This window comes from Protopterus annectens, chromosome 15.part0, assembly GCF_019279795.1.
Source record: "Protopterus annectens isolate FY-2018-M chromosome 15.part0, PAN1.0, whole genome shotgun sequence".
In the NCBI taxonomy this organism is placed as follows: domain Eukaryota; kingdom Metazoa; phylum Chordata; order Ceratodontiformes; family Protopteridae; genus Protopterus; species Protopterus annectens.
In genome coordinates, this window is record NC_056749.1 from 388,183,013 (window position 1) to 388,210,235 (window position 27,223).

Here is a 27,223-nt window from a genome sequence, read left to right on the forward strand (position 1 = left end):
TCCAGTCTAGTACCCTCTCAGGACATGTGCTTTCTGGGTGTGAGACTGAACACAGCCTCTCAGATGGCGTTTTTGACCCCGGACAAACAAAGAAATCTTGCCCTTTACTTCCAGCAATTATCTCTACGGTCCAGGCTGACTGCAAGGACAGTCCTTCAGGCCTTGGGGTTCATGGCATCTTCTATTCTGGTGCTTCCCAATGCCAAACTGCATATGAGGAAGTTACAATGGTATCTCAAAAGCGTATGGACTCAACACTGCCACGATTTGGACACTGTCATTCAGATAATACCTTGCATCCAAAGGGAATTCTTGTGGTGGGCTCAGGAATGTCACCTAAACAAGGGACTCTCTGTGACCCGACCAGAGGCGAGTCAGATCTTAATGACAGATGCCTCAGACATGGCTTGGGGAGCACACTTCAATGGGAAATGGGTTCAAGACACGTGGCCTCCCAGACTACAACATTTGCATATCAACATGAAGGAGATGTTAGCAGTCCAATTTGCCCTGATGGCCTTCAAGGATCTACTTCAACCAGGACAGGTGTTGATTCAAACAGACAACACAACAGTCATGTGGTACATCAACAAGCAAGGGGGAACCCATTCGTACCCTCTTTGCAGACAAGCTATGATTTTGTGGGAGACTGCTCTCAGTTTGCACCTCACTCTTCAGGCAAGGTTTCTGCCTGGAGCACAGAACTCCTTAGCAGATGTTTTGAGCAGACAGATGGTGGATCCCCACGAGTGCAAATTGGATCCTCATGTATTTCAACAGTTGACGGTGGCTTGGGGAACTCCAGACATAGATCTGTTCGCTTCTCCACTAAACTTCCAACTGCCAAAGTTTTGCACAAAGCTGTTTCACCCAAAAGCTTGGAAAGTGGATGCTCTATCATTCAGTTGGAACAACCTTCACGTCTATGCCTTTCCTCCTCTGCCTCTTCTTCCCAAGGTGCTCTTGAAGGTCAGACAGGACAAGCGTTGCATGATTCTAATAGCTCCAGATTGGCCACGTCAGCACTGGTACCCTCTGCTGAGGAGGTTAGTACGGGAGCCTCCTTGGCCTTTGCCATCAGTTCCACACCTTTTGTCCCAGGCAAGCAATCATTTCCGCAATGTCAGGATACAGTCCCTGCATCTGACAGCTTGGCATATTCTGTTTTAGACCCTGGGGGGGGTCGCAGCTTCCTCAACAAGTTTTGAATGTCATTTTGGAAGCCAGACGGCCTAGTACCAGGAAAGTTTATGCTGATAAATGGAGGAGATTTTTTCTTTGGAGCAAAACAAAGAGCTTTGATGTCTCTGTGCCTAATTTGAGTGTTTCACTTCAGTATCTTACAGAATTATTAGACAAGGGTTTGTCTTTCTCCTCTGTAAAAGTTCATGCTGCAGCCATTTCTGCTCACTATGACTGTGACCCTCCTTTATTCTCTCACCCTTTGTTTAAGCAATTTCTTAGAGGGGCAAAAAACATAAGACCCCCACGTAGAGCTCCTACTCCTTCCTGGGATCTCAATTTTGTGTTGGAAAAGCTCACTTTACCTCCTTTTGAACCTGCAGCTACTACAGAGTTGAAGTTTTTGTCTTGGAAGACTGCATTTTTGTTGGCCATTATGTCTGCTAGAAGGGTATCTGAATTACAGGCTCTAATGACAGTTGAACCCTTCTTGATATTTCATAAGGATAGGGTCTCTCTGCGTACTAACCCTACTTTTATGCCTAAGGTTGTTTCTAATGTGGCATTAAACCAATCTATTCATTTGCCTACATTTTATGCTGATCCCCAAAATAAAGGGGAAAAATTTTGCACTCTTTGGATATTCACAGGCAGTTGCGTTATTATTTGAGCAGAACCAAAGGGTTCAGGCAGTCTCAACAGTTGTTTATTTCTTTTGCTTTGGGTTCTCAGGAAACCTGTTTCAAAACAAACTATTTCTAAGTGGATTGGCCATTGTATTGCTTTTTTCTATTCTCATCATGGTAAGGAGGTTCCGGCTGGAATCAGACCTCATTCCACTAGGGCGACTGCCACTTCTACTGCTTTTTTAAGGGGAGTAGCTACTAAAGATATTTTGGAGGCAGCTACTTGGAGTTCAGTGCACACTTTTTCTAAACATTACCATCTCCCTCTTTATTCCAAATCTAGGGCTGGGTTTGCCACTGCAGTTTTACAGGGCATGTTAGCAGCTCCCAATGCTTTATGATTTTACCAACCTCCCTTTACCTTTGCTTTGGGATTCTACCCACAGGTTATGACTGCAGCAATGTAAGATGAAGAACATAGTACAGTTTTGTACCTACCATAAATGTAGATGTTCGAAGATCCACATTGCTGCAGTCCAATTTACCCTCCCTCCTTCCCCTCTGTAGTTTGGGGTGGTTGTGTGGTCTGTGTTGTAAATTTTGTTTCTACATGGGTGGTTGGGTGTTTTTCCTTTTTTGGCTATGGCCTTTCCTTTTAAGGCCTTCTGACATCTGGGGCAAGAAAGACTGAGGATATGGCGTCGGTCATGTGCTTTAGTACCACGGCGTACTGACGTCAGATCTGAGCGACCATGACCGACGCCAGCCTAACACTTTGGTATTCGGGCCGACCGAGGACAGCGGACTACCCACAGGTTATGACTGCAGCAATGTGGATCTTCGAACATCTACATTTATGGTAGGTACAAAACTGTACTTTCCGGATTAATAAAATGGAACAAAAGCATGAAAGTGTGCGTCATGGTTGCATGGTTGGTTTTTGGCTTCTCAGATCCCGAGCAGTGCCTCCAAGAAGTTTGTTTTTCATATATATATATATATATATATATATATATATATATATATATGTGTGTGTGTGTGTGTACAGAGAGAGAATGAGAGAGCATAAAACGTGACAAAAATATCAGAAAAATTAGGTTTATTACCCAAATTACAGAACCAGAAAAAAAAGAGTTATCACTATATTTGTCTTTTTGTTATGCATAACAGGTGATCTCACTTCCTTTTTATATATACATGCAAGCAAATCATATGATCACAGTAATCCAGAGTAGTACAAAACTACAAGTTCCAGATGCTCTTGTGGCATAAATGGATAAAGCCCTGACTAATACCCAGGTTCATTTAGCAGCTCAGGTGACTGATGGAGTAGCAGGCAGCCAAGGAAGAATGGGTATGCCTGCCCATCCTGGATGGGAGGCAATTCATCAATGATGCTTGATAAGGAGAGGTGTGGTCCAAGGATGGGAGTTGCCTTCGAATGTAGCAGATGAGTGCAGAATGGGGGAAGGCAGGGGTTCAGGCATGTAAAGAAAAAAAAAACAGATCGACACAAAGACAGCCAAGCACCCAGGAACACAGTACTGGAGTAAAGCTGTGGGGTAGGAGATTAACCAGTTTACCTGGTGTGGACATAGGGCACTGAGGAGTTAGGACAGTAGAATGATGTTTTGAGGATCAAAAAAAAAAAAAAACTACCACAAATTCCATCATTACTAAATACTCAAAGTCAAAGTAAACTTTGTCATTCAAATCTATACCACAGTGTAGCTGAACAAAATTGTGTTACTTCATGTCCAGTGCAAAGGCATACATACAGAAAAATATTTTAGTAAAAAGGTAATTTGACATCACAAAAAAAAAAAAAAAACAAAAGCAAGACTTAAAATATAAATACAACATATAGATATTGCACAGTGTATATTACACTCTCTTGGATTTCTCTTATCAAGGTAGAGGTAAGAACAGACAGGTAGAATTGCGCATTCAATATGGAAATTGACTATCTATATTGCATTTGTATGGTGTGTAAAATTAGTGAAATTACTATTCCTGATTAGGCAAATATATACATTCCTAGGTGATGGGCTGGGTGAAGGAGTTGTCTTTCTTCTAGTTCATCTGTCGGCAGAGTTTAGCACTCTAATGGATAAGAGGAAAGAACTGTTGTTCAGCCTGGAAATCTTGCAGTACATTCTTCTGTATCTTCTGCCTGAGGATAGATGGGAGAACATGCCATTTGCAGGATGGGTAAGGTCATTGGTTATCTTTCTGGCTCTTCCTATGCAGTGAATCTTGTGCAAGCCTTCCAATGGTGTAAGTGAAGAACCAATGATTTTCTCTGCTGCCCTTACAACTTGCCTGGGATCTCTATGGTCAGAGGCATTATAGTTCCCACACCAGACTATGATGTTGTTGGTTAGGACACTCTTGATGGTGCCCTTATAGAATCCTTGGAGGATGGACTGCGATAAGGTTTGCATTTCTCACTTTTCTTAAGAAATACAACCTTTGCTGTGCTTTTTTGACAGTGTAATTAGTATGCTCTGACCAGGACAAGTCATATGAGATGTGTATTCCCAGAAATTTTGTGGACCCTCTCCAGTGACACCCCTTTTATCTCTAGAGGTTTATATTCTTCCTGACATCTTCTGAAGTCCACAGTCAGTTCTTTGGTTTGCTGACATATAAAATAACAGAAAATTACATATAAAATAATGAAATAAATCAAATAAAGTATTTTCCAATATTTTAAATCTCAAATTTAAAAGTAACAAGCATTTTCATATGCCATTGCTACTTTTGCTCTTGAAGTGTAAATCAGTGTGAGTGCATGCTTTCTTTGTACAGTGTGCATTACATATAAGTAACTCTTTTGCTTTGATTATTGCCTTGTACCTGGATGGTGGCTGAAAAGAGTGTTGGGACCATCCCACCTACCAGACTAAAAAATAAACAAGCAAGCAAATAAAACAAATAAACTTTATTTAGTCTGCACTGTCGTTTTCAGTTCACAGTGTCTATGAACTATAACAAAGTAATGATGTTGAAATTACAAGTAAAGGAATATATTCATGGTCAGATATAGCAAGTCTCAATATACAGGAAGCATATTTGTGTTAGGAAGCAGTGTTCACCCATCAAAGGGCTTGTTTATATTTATACATTGAACTTATATGTAAAAGTCTGTATAAAAAAAGAATATTATGCAACATTCATAACAGTACAAGGGAGCAAGTTAATGGTAATATGCAGAGAATGAATTGTTTGAATATAATAAATAGTGCAAGTAAAGTTAAATAAATTTATATGGTACCAAAAACACATTTGCATAGATGTATTACAACTGAATTGTGGCTGTTAAAACAAAAAAGGGAAATCAGTATTTCAAAGCAAAACAAACTAAATCAGTTGTACCAAAATAAACAGAAGGTTTTGTGATATATTAAGGGAATTCAATTTCATTTCGAAATATTTAAGCAATTGGTGACTGCTAACACAAACCCTGGCATCAGAAACGTAGTGTGCAGAGGTCTACATGCCTTCCATGCATTATATTTTGCATGCTGGTTTTCACTGCTACATTTTATGGAAATTCATCAGCATCATACTATGCGGGCAGAACAAGGTAAGCTGTGGTTGCAGGTTCACCTGCATTGTAAGGAACTCTCTTGCCAGTAGAGATTACCTACATAGCAGCAAAGTTTAATATTATTATTTTTATTATTACAGTGTAAATATGCTGTTTAGCTATGATTTCCGAGCAGCATATTCAGAGGGTATTGACAGAACCATAGCTAGGTTATCTGGTGCTTGTGCAGTTTCCTCCAAGGTGGCGCCCTTTCAATTTAATTCACAGTTGAGGAGCAAATAAAATAAAAAAGAAACATCTGCACTCATGTAATTATAACTGTAACAACCTACTTACTACAACTACACTAAGCAATTTACTACAGCTACTGTTACGCAGTGAGTGCTTCTGTGCCTCGACTATGACTGCAAATGCGCTAACATTACTCATTTATGAAGCTATACTATTCCTGTAACTTCAAAAATCATTGCTGGTACTTCACTCTTTACTGTCAGAATCTGCTGCTTGCATCTCCTAACAGCTTGTACCCAGAGCATTCACTTTTGGCTGTGGGTAGAGGTGCTTAGTTTGACTTACTGTCATCCTTTTTCTAAATCACATTGTATGTGATTAATTAATGTAGATTACCCTTTGGGATGACCTGAATTCCTACCTTTATACTTTTCTGAACAGAATCCATTCAATAAGGAAAGTGATTTGTTTATGTACTCCATGCCTTGAGTACAGTACCTACACTTTGGGGTAAGACAACATACAATGCTTTACTCGGAATGTAGTTTTCTTTATTAATCACAAAGGGTTTTGGTAAACCTTTTGGTAGCATACCAAGCCTGTTCCATGGCACACAAGATTGATGAATAGTTCAAAAAGTAAAAACAGTAAAAAGGTGTTTAAAAGTAAGAATAAGCATCATGCATTTGTGAATTTGGAGCAAATTAAGAATTATTTCACAACTGGTACGTGATGAAGTATTTTATTACTAGTGTAGGTATAGTAGAAAACCATGAATAGTGAAATTGCTACACATGGGTTCATTTTTAAGATAAATAATGGCACCATAAAGGACTATATAAACAAATTATGTGCAGCAAATACCACATAGTGGAAATATTAGAATGTGTTACTGGACAGATAAGTGGAAAAAAATGAATTGCAAAGATAAGATGGAGAAGGATAAACATGAGTCACATGTATAAAATGGTGGACCCATGAAGCAGTGACTCATTTGACAAGGAGTCAAACACAACATACTCAAAGGATGCTGTAACGTATCTGGCACTGTACAGCATGATGTGAAATGAGAGATGAGAGATGAATTATGTACCTCACTCAAGGAGTGATGGGAGTACAACATAAGATGGAGTTGGATATGGTTCATAGGTTCATAGGTTCATACTAGGCTATCTGCCCTAGGGCATTTATAAGCCTAGCCAGAATGTGTTTGGCTTTCGCCACCCATTTTAAATTTATTTTGCTATGCCCTTTTTCAAGGTTAGTATACTGTGCCTCTGTCTAACAGTGACACAGAAGTGATACCCAGGCTAAACCTACAATCTCCCATCCACTCATCAAGATTCCTCTTGAAGAGAGTCAATGAGGGACTCTGCCTAACCTGGACTGGGATTTTATTCCAGAGTGAAGGGACCCTCTGGGTTATGAATCTGTCCCTCCAGCATGTCCTATTTATTTCAGTGCTGAGGTTCAAGTCTCGAGCGTAGCTCGATGGGATTTGGATTTTCTGAGGTACAGCATGTCCATTAATTCCGGGTTGGACATGGCTTTATACGTCAGGCACAGATCGCCTCTGAACAGGTGGTATGCCACTGAGTAGAGCTGGAGTTTCTTTAACCAGGCAGCATATGGCATCTGTTTGAGCCCTTTGATCCTCTTGGTGAGGTACTTTTGGGGTCTTTCCAGTTGCTGCAGGTGTCTGGTAAGGTACATCCCAAAAGGGCATTGTACTCAATTATGGGCCTGATGAGGGATGAGTAAAGAGGCACGATGACCTCCCCTGATCTAGATGTGAATCCCTTCATGATTAGGTGGGCTATATAAAATGTTTTTCTAACCACTTTGACCACGTGGTTGTCAAATGAGAGATTGCTATCAACTTGGGCCCCCAGGTCCCTAATTACTTCTTCTGTACTTAATGGATTACCACCTATGTGGTAATTTGTGGGCACTTTGTTTTTGCCAAAGGGGATGACTATACACTTTTTGGCATTTAGCTTGAGGCCATGGCTCTGGCACCAGTTGTCTGTTTCTATGAGGCCCTTTTGGAGGATGCTTGTGTTGGCTGGAGAGTCAATTATGGCGCCCAGTTTGCAGTCATCTGCGAACTTGGTCAGCCACAGTCCTTCCGTGTTGGCCTGTACCTCCGAGAAATATATACCGAACAAGAGAGCTCCCAGGACTGAGTCTTGTGGGACACCACTTGTAACTGGCTTGGAGTCTGACATGGCTCCAGCAATTCTAACCATGTGGGTTCTGTCCTTGAGCCAGTTTGCAATCCATCTAGTGACATAGGGGTTTATATTTAAGCTGGTGAGCTTATCTATAATGCCTGAGTGGGGTATTGTATCGAAGGCTTTTGCGAGGTCCAGGTAGGCTGTGTGGACCACCTTCCCCTCGTCAATGGCCTTGGTGACTGTTTCAAAGAAATCAACCAGGTTTAAGAGGCAGGATCTGCCCTTAACAAAGCCGAACTGGGTAGGATCCAGTGTCTGTAGGTCCCCAATATCTTTATTTATGAGGTCCATGATGATCCTTTCCATAGCTTTGCAGACCAAGCTAGTCAGGCTTATGGGGCGATAGTTTCCAGGATTCATTGAGGCACCACCTTTATGGAGAGGGACCACTGTTGCTGTACGCCACTCTTTGGGCACATATCATGTAGTAAGGCTGAGATTGAACAGTAGTTTTATGTTTGGGTTTAGCTCTTCTTGAAGTTCATGTAGGACGCAGCCCGGGACACCATCTGGTCCCATTGATGCTGTGTTTTTTGCTTTGGAGAGGGCGGCTCTTACCTGAGCATCTGAGATGTCAGGGGGGCAGCACTCTGCTGGGATAGATATTTGCCCTTTTGGTGGGGAGAAGTTTGCGCTGAACCTGTCAGCTAGGATGTTGGCAATGTCTGTGGGTTCGGTGTATTTCTTGTCATTTTGGACTAATTCTGAGCATAGCTGGGAATTCCCACCCAGGTTCCTAACATAACTAAAGAAAGCCTTGTGATTATCCTTAGTGTCCTGTGCAATTTTTCTCTCGAAGCTGGCCTTAGACAATTTTATGAGTGCCCGTAGTTTTTTGCTAATACTGATCAGTGATGCCTTCCCTTTTTGGGATTTTGCTCTATCATTTAGTAGCTTCCTCCTTCTATTGTATAGTTTGTTTATGGCTGGGGTCCACCAGACAGGACGTCTGCCTTTGGAAGATTGGGTCTTGGTTTTATTTGCGATCGCATGATCCATGCATTCCTGAAGGTGTTCATAGAATGCGTTTATAAAGGATTCTGTGGTCTGGGCCTTATTTTCCACAGGCCCGGGGGCTTTGAAGGATTCCACCTCGGTTTTGAGGAGTGCAAAATTTGCTTTAGAGAAGTTTTTCACTGTGGTTTTCTGGGCAGGGGTTGGGGTTGGGATGTGAATATCCAGTGAGATTAGTTTATGGTCTGATCTTACCAGTGAGGGATACACTTCTGGTCTGGAGCATACAGTCCCCATGTTGGTGATGATCAGGTCCAGTATGTTTTCCGCTCTTGTGGGAGTGGTAACAAGTTGTTCCATAGCATTTGAGTTTATAAATTCTAGGAACCTTTGGGCTAGGGTGTTGGAGCTAGAGTAATGCTCCCAGTCTATGTTTGGGTAGTTGAAGTCTCCCAATATAATGGTGTTTGGAGAGACCTTGTAATTTTCCAGTGTTCTCAGGAAGGCTGAGTGGGGTTCCTGGGTTTGGGAGGGTGGTCTGTAGCAGGCTATAAACTGGAAGGCAGTTTTACCCACTGTTAGTTGCACATGGATAGTCTCTGATGCTTCGTGCTTTGCCACCAACCTGGAGGTGTGGGTATCTTTGATGAATATCGATATTCCCCCTCCTTTTGTGGTTCGGTCCAAGTTTTGGGGCCGAAAAGCATGGTATGAGGTATAACCTGGTAGTGCTGGGGTGCTCTCGGGAGCCCTGAACCAGGTTTCTGTTACTGCACAGATATCGATGTTCTCCATGCTAAGGAGAGTTTTGAGTGCGTGCATCTTGAGGTTTAGACTTCTGGCGTTGAGTAGCATTACTCTTAGTTTCTTATCCCTTGAGATACCTATGGAGGTGGGTTTGTCTTTTGAGCCTTGCCTAAAAAAGGCACTATAGGGGTAGCAAGAGCCTTTGCCAATATCCGAAAGCCCAGGGGTGACAGGTGCAAGCCTTCCCTAGCGAAGCATCGTGGCTTGTCGAGCATATCATCCCAAGCTCACAGGCATTGGATCCCCTTTGAAAGACACCAGTACTTAAGCCAATTGTTGAAATTGATCATCTTGTCTTCATATTGTGGCATCATTCTTGGTGAGGGTAAGATGCTACTCAAGGTCAGGGTCATACCGGCCTGGGCTACATGCTCAGAGAGCTCCTCTATGTCTCTTTTCATGTAGTCCAGGGAGGTACGTCTCAGGTCATTCACACCAGCATGGACAATGACTGAGTCATATTTGTACTTGCCTTGGAGTGACCTGAGTGCTTGTGTTATGTGGCGGATCCTAGTGCCCGACAGGCTGCTCACCATGACCCTCTCCTTGTTCAGCTTGGTGAGCGGGATGTCAGTGTGCCTGATGATAGAGTCACCTATTACAAGTGTATCAGGTGTGTTGTTTAGTCTTAAGGGCTGTGACTGTTCGGCACACTGGCTTTGTGAGATATGTGTTGCACGTGTTTTGTTTTGGGGTATCGGTTGCTTGGGTGTCTGCTTTGGAGGTCTCTGCTGCTTAGGCAGATCTTTATTTAGAGCCTCCGAGTATGTTTTTGTGTGATTATGTGTTTGGTTTGCTATCGTGGTAGGTCTATGTGAGACTGGAATTGTAGTGCGTGTGGTTTCCTTCTCCTCATGACTGGTTACGCCACTACTGAGTTGAGAGAGCTTAGCCTCCAGTTTGGCTATATGGTTGCATCTCTCACATGTGTTGGAATTTGTTGGGAGGAGGAGAGGGTTGTCTGTGTACATGAGGCAGTTGTAACATTGCCTCAAGATTCCCAGATTCACCAGCTGGACCGGAGAGGAGATTGACAATTGACCTTTGGACATGCTAGAATAATATTGGGAATTCCTTTATAATTGAAAACAAGGGCCAGTGGGGAGTGAGGGTGTAGTGCTTTTAATTTTTAGTGCTGACTTATATAATTGCTTTAGTGAGCAAGTGCCAGGTAACTTAAGTGCAATGTGTTACAGGTAACTTAAATGCAAAAACGACAAACAGTAACTTTCTTTCAAGTGAAACAAGGAAATAAGTACAGTAAGCAATGCAGATATCACTAGTGATCCACAGAAGTGCTGAGAAGCTGCATATTAGGTGGAATTAGCGTTCCAGGGAAATAACAAGCAAACAAACAACAAGCATATAAACAAAGCTAGATTCAGCAGGCCTGGATCTAGTCTATGCTACAGCAAACAAGGTGTACCAATTTCAGTAAGATACAGTTCAAATATTCAGGCACTATAAACCTTTAACCAGGAATTCCCAGCTCAGAATGGCAGAGTCCAGCCTCTTAGTGGCTCAGTGGCGCAATGGATAGCACATTGGACTTCTAGTTTCCTTAAAAAGAATATAAAAAACATTTTTACACATATCAATACAGGAATCAGATGTATTTTTAGTAACATATACAGGTAAAACATGATTGTCAAAGGGCAGAATAACTGTGTCTGTAACAGAAGAGGACAAAATATAAAAGATGAACTCGTATGCATTTAACAGAAACAAGCCAGCATAGTATGGCTGAGTGTAGATAATGTCATCTAAAAATGTAAACAAACTAAGAGCAGTACAAAAGTAATTATGATTACTGAGTTTGATCCAACTTTGCCATTAAGGTTGGAATATGATATTTCATATGGAAGAGCCAGCACTCTGCCAGACATATTCTGGGATAATACACAGATTGTGGATTTACGTGGTACAGAGATTGTGGATTTATTTGGTACAGAGATCGTGGATTTACTTGGTACAGAGATCATGGATTTACTTCCTGATCACTAAACAAAGCTGAGTGGAACTTTGCCCAAAATGTCAGGATAGCCCTTAGCCTGTGGGGTAAAGAAATTGAATATTTCTTCAGGAAACCATTTACACTAATTATAGATCACCACTCCCTTTTTTGGCATTTTTAGTCTGAGAAAGAGATTATCCAGGATGACTGCAAATAACATGTATTATTAGCTTCTGTTTTCATTCTCCCGTTCGATTCTCAGCTTGGGTTGGGAGTGCCTTCTGTGTGGAGTCTGCATGTCCTCCCCATGGTTGAGTGGGCGTTCGAAAGACATGCGTTGAATGGATGTGCCTTTGTTGAAGGTTGGGCATCGGGCTGGCAACTCGACACCATAAAAACCAACTGCCAATCATTAGTGGACCGGAGTTCCACTGTGGTGACCCCTAACTGGGAAAAGCCGAAAGACAAACAAAACATTAGCTTCTTTTTTCATAAGGTCACTGTTACAGTAAGCTCAAAGAGAATGCAATATGGAATTGCTACTGGACTGTCAGGATAGCCATATGAAAAGCCTACAGAATCAACAATGTTGGGCCTAGCTGAGGTGTACTATGTGTCACTTATTTTATTGCTGTCAATTCTAAATGCTACTAAATAGTGAGACAAAAGAATGGCTTATTGATATTACACATGCATGGATTAGTTTTAAAGGAGCAGCACAGAGGTCATTAGTGCACGTGTATACTTTTGATGCTAAAAAGTAGTAGCTGTATTACCAATAAACTCTGTTAGATGACTCCAGAATTGTGATTGCTGCATATTCCAGAGTACTTAATAAAGCACCACCCAGTTATGGACAACACTGCCCATCAGAATCATCATATGGAGCACCCTGTCAGGGTTACATGCACATGGTCCCATGATCCTGCTCCTTCCCTGCTACAGACCTTATTGAGTTATGATGCTGCAAACCAACACATTTGCTGTTGTCAATGATCATATTTTGGTAGCTTTACCCCACCACTAGAGAATGTAATACTGAATTACACCATCCACCCAGATTACATGGCTACCATGTTGACCTCCTATTAATTTACCTAATATTCTAGTGTTGCAGTCAACTCTTACTATGTGTCCACCTCATGTGCAAGTGATGACTGCAAACTGGCCACCACTAACCTATGTGGGTATGGTGATGTCTAATGCACAACATGGCCAGTCCATATATGCCCTGCATAGATATCAGTGGTGTAATATCAAATGAATCATTTTATTCTGTGTTTTCTGCATTGTAGCCCATAGTTGTGGACCAGACACCACCTCTTTGTCAGTTCTGTAACTTACTGCATGCATTTCTGCCTCAGCTGTTGTACTGTTGCTGTGCTCTGTGCCTCAGCTGTGGTATTGTTGCTGCATGCTCTGTGCCTCAGCTGTGGTATTGTTGCTGCATGCTCTGTGCCTCAGCTGTGATAATGTTGCTGCATAAACAGGAGTGCAGGCAAGAGGGCTTGAGGCACGCACAAAGTAGTAGTTTCCAAAGTTTATTCTTCAGACTTTACTTCAAGCAAACGATAAAAACAGTAAAAAACAGTAACCATAAAGCGCTTTTCTTCTCACTCCTTAGTGAGACTTCATCAGACAGTTACAACAAGAACGTTTCAAACAGTAAATTCAAATTCAAACCACATCAACTTCCGCCAAGCAAAAAACAAGCCCGCCCCCAAGGTAAGTAGGAAATAGCAATTAACCCATTGTATGCTTGTTTAAAAATCCGACTTCTTGTAAAACAAGTATGTGTGCAGTAAATATATTTGTTTATGTATAAATATAAATATAGCTCATCAGTTCGAAAACACTCTTAAAAGGCTTTTTAGAAGTATATTCAGAAATATTTATAAAACATGCTAACATTAAAACCAATAGTTAAGATAACAATAAAAAAGTGAGAAGTCAAGAATGAAATGTAAAGTTGAAAACAGTATAAAATAAAATACTTTACCACTGTGTGAAAAAGTATTAAAATCTTAAATAACTTTCAGTAGTAGTTAATAATGAAAGTTCTAAAAAGTAGGATGACAAATATAATAAAACACTTATATTAGTCCCATGTTGTCTGAATTTAAAGCCATCAGGTTGATGTACACATTTACATAAACAACTCTAAATGCAGATACATTCATGTATAGATAACTGAGTGAATGTGAAAAACCATGTGTATGTATAAACATGTATGTATAAACATGTATATACATAACTTAGCAAATAAATACATTTTTGACTATTTAGATAAATATTTAACATACCCTGTTTAAGCAAAAATGTGAAACCTTTCTTGCAGGCTGAAGTGAATAAGGTATGTATTCACCTTATTAAACTCTTTAGTTTAAGGATGGAAGATATAGAATAAACTTCATTCAGTCCTGGCGGGTAGCAGGCCCTGGTATGAAGTTGCCATATTAATTCCAGTTTTTCTAGGAATAATGAACTAGGGCCACCCCTTCCATCACTCGTAACCTGGTCAATCACTCTAAATTTAAAAGAGTGTGATGGAAAAGCACTCACATGTCTAGCCAGAGCATTTTCCTGCTTTGATGTTCTAATGCTGTAAAGGTGTTTGTAAACCCTTTCTTTTAGTTTCCTGTCCGACTTCCCAATATAAAAAGCTGGGCAGGCTTGGCATTGGGCCAAATAGACTATACTTTTAGTGCTATAGTCAAATTTTCCTTTTGACCCATAGGGCACTCCTCTGATCGAGAAGTTGACCCCAATCTCCATGAAGGGGCATTGGGGGCACATGCTACACTTCATCATCCCTTTCCTCCTGCTTCCTAAACTGTCTTCCTTCCTAGTCTGTAATAAGCTTTTTAAATTACTGCCGCGTCTGAAAACTACTCCAGGGGGATCTTTCAATTTAGCATGTAAATTGTGGTCAAGGACAATTAAATCCCAGTTCTTGTTAATGATGTCTTTGATATCATAACTATTCCTACTAAAAGTAGTAATAAAAGTGGACCTACTAAAGGAGCATCATCATAAACCATCCGAACTTGGTTGATTTCCATTTGTTTCTCATTAATTTTAACCCCCAGGATAGGTTGGTACATGCCCCTATGCCTCTTGTTTTGTACTTCTCTTACCAATTCCCTAACCATAGGTAGAGGGTATCCCTTCTTGATAAACATGTCCTGACGTTGATTACATTCTAGTAAAAACTCCTCTTGTGTGGTAACCATCCGAGCTGCTCGTACCAGTTGGCCTTTTACCACTGAACGCTTTTGGAATAGTGGATGACAACTAGCAAAATGTAAAAAAGCATTTGGGTAAGTATCTTTCCTAAAAATACGAGCTGTATAGCAACCATTAATTAGGTCCTTTTTTAAGTCAACATCCAGGTAAGCTATTCTTTCCATATGGAAAGTATGTGTGAACTGTAGAAAAACAGTGGTATTATTGAGGTATGTCACTAGATTGTTAGCTTCCACCTCATCACCCTTAAACAACATAAAGATATCGTCCAGGTATCTTGTATAAAAGTGTATTTGGCTTTTGATTTCAGGTACATTTAGAATAAACTCCCTTTCCCAAGAAGCCATCATTAGATTGGCGAAGCTGGCTCCACACGGGGAGCCCATTGCTATGCCGATGGACTGGACAAAGAACCTGTTGTTGAAGGTAATATAATTATTAGACAACACTATGTCCAAGAGTTCAGTGAGCAGAGAAATTAAACTTCTAGAGGCCTCCAGTTCTAGCAGTAACAGGCTGAGCAATTCCACACCCTCATCGTGTGGGATGGACGTGTACAAATCTTTAACGTCTTCTTATTCTTCTTTCGGCTTTTCCCGGTTAGGGGTCGCCACAGCGGATCATCTGTCCGCACACATGAGTGGCAGTGGAGTTTTTACAGTGTCGAGTTGCCAGCCCGGCGCCCAACCTTCCACAGAAGACACACACACACTCACACCTAGGGCCAATTTAGAGTATCCAATCCACCTACTGCATGTCTTTGGGATGTGGGAGGAAACCGGAGCACCCGGAGAAAACCCACGCGACCACAGGGAGGACATGCAGACTCCGCACAGAAGGCACCCCAGCCAAGGATCGAACCGGAGAACCTCTTGCTGTGAGGCAACAACACTAACCGCTGCACCACCGTGGCCGCCCACAAATCTTTAACGTCTATAGTTAGGAAATTGAAGCCCTCGTTAAACTGTAAATCCTGTATACTCCTTAAAAAGGACCATGAGTCCTTGCAGATCTGTTTTTGTATTTTTACATATTTCAGCAAAAAAATGGTCAATATATTTGGCTAATGGGTAAGTGATGCTATTCCTGGAATCCACAAGAGGTCTCATTGGTGGGTCCGAGACACTCTTGTGGATCTTGGGGATGCCAGACAAAGTTGGAATTCCAGTTGCTGGCATACATAAAAAACTGTATATATCCTTGTCAATCCTTGCCTCAATAAACAGTTTTTCTAAGTTCGCATGAATTCTCCTGTAAGCGATATTTAATTCATTACGGGACACCTCCGTGTAAGCTTCAGTCATTACTATCCTTTCCATTCTATTGACATATTCATCCTTATTCATTATAACCAGTCCTCCACCCTTATCAGGTTGCATCACCCTCACCCGTGCCTGTTGAACCAAGTTAAGTGCTAATTCTTCTTCCTTAGCAAAGTTGTGACCATTCCCTTTACTTTGGTTTTGTACACAAATACAATTGAATAAGTCCACTTCACAAACATGTTCAAACATTGTTAATGTCAGGTGTAGTGGGGGGCAATAAGTACTATGTACATAGAACGGATTCTGAGATTGATGTCTAGCCCCAAACAAATAACTAAAGTTAAGCTTCCTTGTGAATAATTTTAAGTCAATTATAGTTTCAGCAAAGGAGGCTTTATGAGATGGAACAAAGGTTAATCCTTTCGCTAATAAATCCGCTAGCTCAATGCTCACTTTCAGTGTAGAAAAATTGAAAATTTTAAAGTCACCTTGGCTATTGTATGCCAGTTCAAAGTTATTCTCCACACTGGGTTATTGTGGATTCGATACTAATACCTGTTCAAGTTCCTGTAGTTCACCCTGGGAAGACCCTGCCTCAGGTTGTACCCCGAGGCCTGTGACCGAAAATTCTGCTGTTTTCCAAAGTTCTTGTTATTCCTATATTGGTTACCAGTTTCATTCTGGCCACGTGTAGTTTCCCTTGAGGTAGCTACAGCCTGCTCACGTAGGGGCGGACCCTGGCCCCTATTGCCATCTAACCCAGGGTTGACCTCAGCTTGATAACCGGTACCGTTTGTTGATCCAAAAATTCGGCCAAGGGCCTGACCAGTTTGTGATGATGGAGGGTTAGGATAAGCAGAGTCAGATGTATATGCTTCCCTGTCCCTGTTCAGTTTCTTTATTTTAGTGACTTTTAGTTTTGTAATATGTTGGTCTATACTAGTTAGGCATCTGTCATACTCAAATTTGTACCTTGAAAAATCAGCATTCCTTCTTATTTTTTCATCTAATGTAGTCGCCTCTTTTAAAAGGGCTTCAGTCATGATTCTATAGTGTTTACTCAAGACCAATAATTCCAAACCGTGTCTATTAAACAACTTCAACAAGTCCTCATGGAATTGTGAACTTTGAATGAGGCCATTTGGGTATTGCCAGGACCTCAGTCCTTTAGGGACAATGCCTTCGCTAGTACATTCTTTAAAATATGAAATTTCTAATAGTAATTTTTTATACATCACCAACATTCCGTCCAAGTTCTTCAAGTCAGTGATGATATCCACGGTAGAGTTCTGTGTCCTTTCAGCCAGGTCTCCCCTCCGAGTACTACTCGTCGGTTCAAACAATGTTGGCCACTCCTCTAGCCAACCTGTAACCCCAGAGTTGGAAGCCCTAATAAGTCCCAAGGGTTCATTCTCTACTGGGTGTGCTGCTTGTTCAACCACTGTATTTCCACCAACTGGTTCTTTTGAATTGGCATGTATGTTTACATCAAGTAATGGTTCATCATTACTATTTGCACATCCATCCACAATGTTGAACCCGGGATCATCCAGGTTAGCGTCTATGCCAAATCTTCAGGAGGACGACGTGGTAGTAACCAGTGATTCCACTCTAGCTGTTAAACAATCCACTCATTCCAGTAGTTTGCCCATCAGTAAAGTTAGTGGGTCCATACTCCCCTCCTGTGAGTTCAGTACTGTAGCCTCTAGTGTCCCCTCCATACCAGCTGACACACTAGACAAACTTGGAATACCGAAACAGGTAACTGCAAAAACAGGAGTGCAGGTAAGAGGGCTTGAGGCATGCACACAGTAGTAGTTTTCAAAGTTTATTATTCAGACTTTACTTGAAACAAACAATAAAAACAATAAAAAACAGTAACCATAAACCGCTTTTCATCTCACCCCTTAGTGAGACTTCATCAGACAGTTACAACAAGAATGTTTCAAACAGTAAATACAAATTCAAACCACATCAACTTCATCCAAGCAAAAAACAAGCCCGCCCCCAAGGTAAGCAGGAAATAGCAATTAACCCATTGTATGCTCGTTTAAAAATCCGGCTTCTTGTAAAACAAGTATGTGTGCAGTAAATATATTTGTTTATGTATAAATATAAATATAGCTCATCAGTTCAAAAACACTCTTAAAAGGCTTTTTAGAAGTATATTCAGAAATATTTAAAAACCATGCTAACATTAAAACCAATAGTTAAGATAACAATAAAAAGTGAGAGGTCAAGAATGAAGTGTAAAGTTGAAAACAGTATAAAATAAAATACTTTACCACTGTCTGAAAAAGTATTACATTCTTAAATAACTTTCAGTAGCAGTTAATAATGAAAGTTCTAAAAAGTGGGATGATAAATATAATAAAACACTTATATTAGGCCCATGTTGTCTGAATTTAAAACCATCAAGATGATGTACACATTTACATAAACAACTCTAAATGCAGATGCATTCATGTATAGATAACTGAGTGAATGTAAAAAATCATGTGTATGTATAAACATGTATATACATAACTAAGCAAATAAATACATTTTTGACTATTTAGATAAATATTTAACATACCCTGTTTAGGCAAAAATGTGAAACCTTTCTTGCAGGCTGAAGTGAATAAGGTATGTATTCACCTTATTAAACTCTTTAGTTTAAGGATGGAAGATATAGAATAAACTTCATTCAGTCCTGGCGGGTAGCAGGCCCTGGTACAAAGTTGCCATATTAATTCCAGTTTTTCCAGGAATAATGAACTAGGGCCATCCCTTCCATCACTCATAACCTGGTCAATCACTCAAAATTTAAAAGAGTGTGATGGAAAAGCACTCACATGTCTAGCCAGAGCATTTTCCTGCTTTGATGTTCTAATGCTGTAAAGGTGTTCATAAACCCTTTCTTTTAGTTTTCTGTCTGACTTCCCAAAAAATTCCTGAAATTTCCATGCATTGCTTTATGAATCATACATTCTGACAGAATGAGCTCAAGCCACCACAGAAAGGAAAAAAAAATAGTCACTAGTAAAAGTGTATTCCACTGAGCAAACACAAAGGCTTTCGCCCCTCTTCTACATATTACATCCAGACTGGAATGCTGCCATTGGAGACATACTAGCCTGAAATCAGTAATCATGTTCTTATTTGTTCTGATCTCTTGTTTTCTGATAGCTAGGTGCAAGATTACACTTTATAAGACCCTTCCACAGTACTTCTACTGCCCTTCTCTCCTTCACTGACTCTATCAATAAAAACCGCAACAACAACCTGTTCTCCTCTGCTCTATTCCTGGACCTCTCTAAAGCATTCGATATGGTCAACCACAAACTTCTCCTAGATACCTTGCAATCCCTCTCACTTGATTCACAAGCAGTACAGTGGTTCAACTCTTACCTGACCAATAGAAAACAAGCAGTCCTCTGGGACAGCCATCTATCTTCCCAACTCCCAATTACTATTGGCGTCCCACAAGGATCCATCCTAGGTCCCTTACTTTTCACTATTTTCATAAATAACCTGCCCACCTCCCTCCCAACCACTACCTGTATACAGTATGCAGATGATTCCACTCTCATCTGCTCTGCTTCTTCACCAACACAACTCCACTCTGCTACCCAATTGGTCTTCACTGCAGCAGAAAACTGGTTTCAACATATTTGTCTCCTCCTAAATCCCAAAAAAACCAAACTACTACTTTTCACCCCAACCTCTAAAGCCACCCCTATCACTTTTTCTATAGTATCAGGTAATGGCACTGTCATCAAACCTGACTACTCCACTAAGCTGCTAGGCGTCACCATAGACAATCAGCTAAATTTTGACTTACACATTGATTTAACTATAAAGTCAGTCAATAAAAAAATGGGTGCCCTTTACAGAATTAAGCCCTTTCTCACCGCCACTTCCCGAGTGGCTCTCGCCCAAACTCACCTCATCTCTACATTATTGTATGCCTCTCCATCCTTTATCAACATATCTAAATCTAATCTTCAAAAAATGAATACCGCCTACCACAGTATAGCCAGATTTGCTACTGCCTCTCCATTCCAAACTCATCACTGTCTTAATTTAAAGAAACTAAACTGGCTCGAACTTCCAAACCTAATACTCCTACAGCAACTAATTATCACTTTTAAAATCCTACACTACCCCTCCAACACACCCATACTAAATAAACTCATCACACCTTATAAAAATCTCACTACACTCAGGTCTGCCAACAAGCTACTAGTTACTACTTTGAAATCTTATAATAAAGCAGGCGATTCCTTATTCGCAAACACTGTAGGTTCATATTGGAATAAACTTCCCACAGAACTGACCTCCCTAGCCTCAGGTCATCTCTTCAGAAAACAGATAAAAACTTACCTACTAACTCACTGGCTATGCCCCTGCTCCAACCCTGACTGACATTAACAAATTTTTTTTACTCTCCCCAGTCCACTCCTGTATCTTTTAGCTCTTCTATACTAACTTAAACTGTCTTCCACAGTCACTAGTTTGTACCATCTCTCTTCTGTTCAACTTATTGTTGGACTCCCCCTCTGCCCATGCTGTTATTCTCTCTTATTCTCTCTCTCGTTTCATCTACCTGACCTCTAACCATTCATACTACCTTTCTATTTTTCGCTATCTCTGTTTCTTTCCACCTTACTTTTCCCACTGACTGATCCTTAGCCTTACTATCATCCTAACATCTGTACCTTGAGAAATTGCATCTCTGTCAACACTCTTTTACCTCATTTCTGCCTTATTCCTATACTCTTACTTCACATTATCTGTTACACTACTTACCTACATATTTTTACTTTTTATCTACCTTTTTCCTACTTTCAGATAATACCTATTTGTTGAAGTAGAACCTATTTGTTGTCATACCAGCTACTAGTGATATTTTTTAACTTATAATTATCGTCTTATGATACTACTAAAACTTTTCTACACAGTACCATCTGAATTTTGATTGTCTTCGACTCAGATTAGTACAGAAAAAATGTATATGCATTTGATATTGCCTATTTTATTACTTTTTATTTGTATAGTTTGATTATTTAGTAACCTCTCAACTGTATTGTCTTAGTCTGATAGTGGAGCTTTTCTCCTCGGGCCTCTGCTGAAAATGGACATGTATCCAGCCAGACTAGCCCGGTTAACAAATGTAAAATAAAATAAAATAAATAAATAAGTAGAAAGCACAATCTTAACAGCAAGTGCACAATGTCAAATTGTAAACACCTACATGCATTATACATATTCAAACTACCATAGGCCTAGCACAGATTTCATACTATATGATAGAGACTTATATAACTCTAATTCCAGCAAGGGGTCCTCCACTTTGAATCTTGGCTGGGGTGCCTTCCGTGCAGAATCTGCAGATATTCATTTGCATGGATGTTCTCTGAGTGTTCTAGTTTCCTCCCAAAGACATGGTAGGTGGAAAGGTGTCTCTAAATTGTCATTAGGTGTGCATGTGGTATGTGTGAGATACAAAAACAAAGACCTGGCAATCTACTTCAATTCCCTACTTGCCTAGTAAGCTCTGCATCTGGAAGCAGCTGTTCAAAGGATTCCTATAGGAGTCAATTGTGACTCATATATTGGGATGGAATCTAATTTACATTTGTTTGCATACAAACTGATTACCAACCATGGAAGGTGTATTTCCTAAATGTACAAAATAGTCAGCAGTTAGGACTAGTTAAGCTGTCTTGTTTACCTGTGTTATGAAGGTTCAATTTAACCTACTGATTTTGCCCACTCGGGTGAGTGTATGCACACGCTTGTACAGATACACAGTATGGCCTTCTATCATGGTCCTACATTTCTGCTATGTTGTAAGTCCTTATTAGTGCTGTGCACCTTTTTGCAAAGCATTCCAACCTTTTGTATGGATTAATAGCAGTAATCTTTTCTCATCACCTCTCTCTAACTTTAAGTTCACGTGTCCTCATATTTCTGTAGTTATCTAACGTGTTTTGCTGACATATATTGCTTGCCTTTTTGCAACAAGGCATGAGGTGTGTACACTGTCAGGCATTTTAAACCTATCAGTTACTATACATGGCCCTCTTTTTTGTTGTGTGTTTCCCTATGTTGATGTCACTGAGTGTAATTAGTGAACTTCATTGTCAATGACATCAGCATAGGGATGGTGTGGTGATGCAGCCACATAGTTTAATGAGCACATTACTAGGTATGCTTACAGCATGTCCATTGAAGTCTATGGATGCATCCCACATTATCCCTACTGTGACACCAGGGATATACAGTACTACATTTATTGAGGCGATGATTTAATAAAATAAAAAGTTGTCGCCTCACAGTAAGACGTTGTCCTGTTCGATTCTCAGCTAGAGCGTCTTCTGTGTGGAGACATGCGTGAATGGGCATACCCTCGTTGAAGGTTGTGCGTCAGAGCTGGCAACTCAGCACGTAAAAATCTACTGCCAATCATTAGCGGACCGAGTTCCGCCGTGGCGACCCCTAACTGGGAAAAGCCGAAAGACGCAACAACAAAGGGGTTTTTTTTTATTATTATTATTATTAAAATGCAGTCCAAGTATATAAGAAATGCTAAAGGAGGAAATAAACAATGCCATTTTAAATATGTCCCAATGCAGGCATGAGACTTGGTAAAACACTTTAACAGGCTTCCATTATACATTGTTCTTGTGCTTTTCTTAACTTCCTGAAAGTCCTGTACTAGTGTCTTCTAAGATTGTCTCCATGACCTACATGTTTCAGACATGTCTTGCTCTCTTTGAATGCTGTATATTCTTTTCTATTGACACACACTCTTAATTAGTTCTCATGTTTTAGCAGTTTTGACAGCAGCTGTTCTACTTACTTCACTGTCGCTGTATTGCCCAGTGGGCCCAGTCTATCATTTTCTGAATTAATTTACCATTAGGTCATGTCATGAGCTGTAAGCACGCCATATTCTGCACATATTGCATACATTCATACAGTCTATACTTATGTGCTATACAAGAGCATAAACAAGACATTTAACAGCATCAAAGCTCTCAAATTGAACTTGATAACATTTCTGTGCTCTGTCTTCTACTGTGGATTTAAATAAGATAAACTTGTAGTATAGAATAGCACCTTATTATTTAGAATGGTGTAAATATTTCAGTTTTTCTTGGAAAAAACATTCCATTAGTAATACATATCGATTACTTTTTTGACTCCACATTTAAATTTATGAAAATTCCTTTACAGGTGGCAGTAGAACCAAGTTATCCATACACTCCAAGGTTACAATCACCAAACTTGAAACAGCCAAATTTTCAACCCGAGCAATTTGCTGCACACCATAATTCTTACAGGTAGGAGAACTTATTGTTTGCTGAAATGTGTATTTCTTCAGCTCAGAATATTAATTGTAAGTGAGGGGGTCACAGTGAGGAGCTCTCTGGTTTAGTTTGCATGCATTATCATTAAATTACAGTGACACCCATATTACATATGATTATACTTCGGCTCTAGAACAGTTCAGAAAGCTTGCAACCTACATTGTACAGTTAATGTTTTAAGAAGAATTTTCTGATTCAAAAGCATGCTTCAGTCTTAAGTTCTGAATGCTTTGTATACAGAACCCTGTGCACACATACTGATGATTTGAGTAACAGTGTAACACAGTAACAAAGGCATTTCCACATCTGTATATTTTGTAGTACAGTGAGCTCCATGCACACTTTATCTGACTAGTTTGTGTACATACTGCTGGTTATACAAAAATGCCATGTGCAGGATTGTCTGACATAACTTTTAAATTACATTTCATTATTTTTCATGGCTTCAAATAATATGTAGCTTTCAGCATTTCAAGTCACAGGGTACCATTTACTGAAAGATTGTTATTACCACATCTCCAAAGGATGTCGATATATGTGAAAATTATGGATTTCCATATTGTACCGCGGGGAGGACATGCAGACTCCACACAGAAGGCACTCCAGCCAAGAATCGAACGGGAGAACCTCTTGCTGTGAGGTAACAATGCTACTGCTGCACCACCGTGGCATAGAAATGATTAAAAATACAATATGGATTTCCATATTGTATTCTTAATTATTTCTATGCCGCGATGGTGCAGCGGTAGCAGTTACCTCACAGCAAGAGGTTCTCCTGTTCGATTCTCGGCTGGAGTGCGGGGAGTGCCTTCTGTGTGGAGTCCGCATGTCTTCCCCGTGGTTGGGTGGGCGTTCGAAAGGCATGCGTAAATGGGCGTGATCTTATTTGCCACTTCATGAATTAGCATTGTGATCTCTTTAGCTCCAAGTTGGGTATCGTAAGTGAATAGTTTTTCTTGTGCTTTTAGTGAGTGTGTGTGGTCGTTAGTTTACCTTATCCTCCCCTTCGCTGTTCATCATTTTTTTTTGTATAAAAAAAAAGTTAAAGTTGTAGTAAAGTAGTATAGCAAGACTTCCCGACTTTAGTGTGTGTGTTGCAGTGTTGGGTTAAGTTTTGGCTGAGTGGGTTTATAGTATGGCTGAGCAGCCTAAACCTACTTTTAAAAAATTCACAGAGTGTGGCCATAAGCTTTCACTGGCTGATGGCCACACTCTGTGTGTTATTTGCCTGGGTGTTCCCCATCTTTAAACACAGTGTAGTGTGTGTGCGTGGTTCAACCACAGGGCCCTAAAAGAAAGGAAGACAAAGCTGCAAATTTCTTCCCTAAACACAGTGACCTCGGCCTCGGCTCTTCCAGCAACTCCACACCCCCCACCGCCCCAGACTGGGACTCAACCTCCCACTAGGCCTGTTGAAGGGGGGACTAAAGGAAAGGAAAAGAAGGTCAAAGACAAGAGAGGGGATAGGCCCCGCAAGCGGTCTCCAGAGTGGGAGCCCTTCCGTAGCCTGCCTTTCAAAGTGACTAGGACTACATCTCCTCAGCTCCACTCCCTGAGGTTCTCCCCAGAGCCGACAGAGCCCTTGGACCCAAGGCTTTCATTGAAGTCATCGCACCAACCAGCCAGATCCGAGTCAGTTGCCTCCTCACGCTTGACTCAGAGTCTGTCAGAGTTGGATATGGACAGGATAATGTGGAAGTTCATTCAGACCCAAATCCAAATGGGAGTCTTCCCAGGCCTCTCTTCCTCCAGAGGGGGGACCTCCATGCCCTTTTTTCATCCAATTTCTCCTTCCCCGATCCGGTCTGCGGTTTCAGGGTTTATGGATCTGAGGATCCTTGGAGCTGGGGATTCGGCACCTAGCCATTCCTTCGGAACCTCGGCTACTTCTGCCTCGACCCCGATCCTCACAGCGGAGCCGGGGAGAGCTTCCTTCTTGTTGGTTGCTAAGGAGGTGTGCTCTCCATTGGCATAAGATGTGGTGGAGAGGGTTCTCTCCCAAGGATCGAGACCCCAGTCTATTTCCTTGGACTCCACCCAGGCTCCCATGGATTTGGTTATGACTCCCTTCAGCTTGTCCCAGGGACAGCCAATGCTAGAGGACCCCCAGGTGGATCCCATAGTGGAACCCCCCATGACTCACAAGCCCTCTTCAGAGAGTCCCACTGAAGAGGGTTCCCATACGCACACGTGTAAAAGGAGACACCTGGACTCCCCCATGCCCTGACAGAAGATACTGACTTAGATGAAGGAGAGGGTACCCCAGATCACCTCCTGAGGATGTCTCCTGTGGAGACATCATGGAGATCCTCCACCAGAGGGGAGGTTGGTCAGCCTCAAAACCCTCTGCAGATGAGTCAGTGTTCCTGGAGGCTTTTGGCATGGGCCCATCTACATCCTGGGTGTCCCCTCCTTCGGATCCCTTAGTGAATCTTATTACCATGTGAGCATGGAAGGAGCCTGACACCATAGAGCCGATACCAAAATGCCCGGACAGGATCCTCTCTCCTCCCTCACACAGACAGTCCTGGTACAAGGGATCCTCGGTAAATGCTATGGTGGTTGCAGCTGCCACTAAGAGGGTACTGGCACAGGAAAGTTCCTCGGTCCACCCTCCGGACAAGGAGTCTAGGGAGGTGGATCGGTTTTGGGAAGTGAGTATTCTCCAAACCCTAGGCTCCATGGCCACAGCAATCTCGATCCTTCCCTGTGTGTGCCTTCACATGCAGGTGCTTCAGTGGACCCTTGCACTACAGTGGTCTTGGCTAGAACTCCCCATGGACTATCCAGTTCAAATCAGCAAAGCCTGCAAGGCGTCTCTTCTCTGGTGGCTGCAGTCACCAGAAATCTTGGCAGGGTGACCCTTCATATCACCTGCAGCCCAAGCCACAGTGACCACGGATGCCTACCAGCTTGGGTGGGGGGGCACTATTTGGGGGGGGAACGGCCCAAGGCATGTGGTCCCAGACTGAGACCAGATTGCATATCAATATTCTGGAGAAGAGGGCAGTGCTTTTAGCGTTGCAAGCCTTTCATGCTGTTCTTCCCCCAGGGATGATTGCAGTTCAGTCAGACAGCATGTCTGTTGTCTGGTACATCAACAAACAGGGGGAAACCAGATCTTACCCTCTCTGTCACGAGGCTATGAGTGTGGGAGTGGGCGATCTCCACCAATCAGTTTCTGATTGCAATGCACATCCCGGGATGCTCCAACATTTTAGCGGACAGATTGAGTCGGGCTATTCTAATGCCATATGAGTGGTTTCTGAAACAATCGGTAGCAGAGGAGATCTTCCTTGCATGGGGTTAGCCTTGCTGCGATCTCTTCACATCTCCTTCCAACACGAAGTGCAGCGAGTTATTCGCTCTGATCCCCTCACCAGAGGACTCCCCCCAGAGATGCTCTAGTCCATTCTTGGCCTCCCGGGTTACTGTATGCTTACCCCTCATTACCTCTCATTTAGAAGTTTCTTCAGAAAGCTTGCTGACTGGGGTGCAAAGTGATCCTCATTGCCACATTCTGGCCTCGTCAGGTGTGGTTCCCCTTCCTCTGGTCTCATGCTCTAACTCCTCCTTGGATTCTGGATCCTTGCCCGGATCTCATCTCTCATCCCTTGGGCACCTGTCCGCCCGACCTAGACAGCCTCAAGTTGATGGCTTGGTTGTTCCAGTTCCCCTGATTGCCAGGACTCCCGGTCTGTCATCTTCAGTAAAGACTATTCTGGTGGCATCCCACAAGGCTTCCACTAGGAAGATTTACTGCAGCAAATGGAAACGTTTCTCTATTTGGGCTTCTCAGAGGAATCTAGA

The 27,223-nt window shown here is 41.6% G+C and overlaps 1 protein-coding gene across 1 annotated transcript in view; it reads left to right on the forward strand.

The window, feature by feature from the left end:
• LOC122789702 overlaps positions 1–27,223 on the forward strand; it is a 267,518-nt gene that overhangs the window by 113,970 nt on the left and 126,325 nt on the right. The window contains exon 5 of the mRNA XM_044057132.1: positions 23,280–23,386. Within this exon, the coding sequence (XP_043913067.1) occupies positions 23,280–23,386 (107 nt within the window). The remainder of the gene's footprint in view (positions 1–23,279; positions 23,387–27,223) is intronic.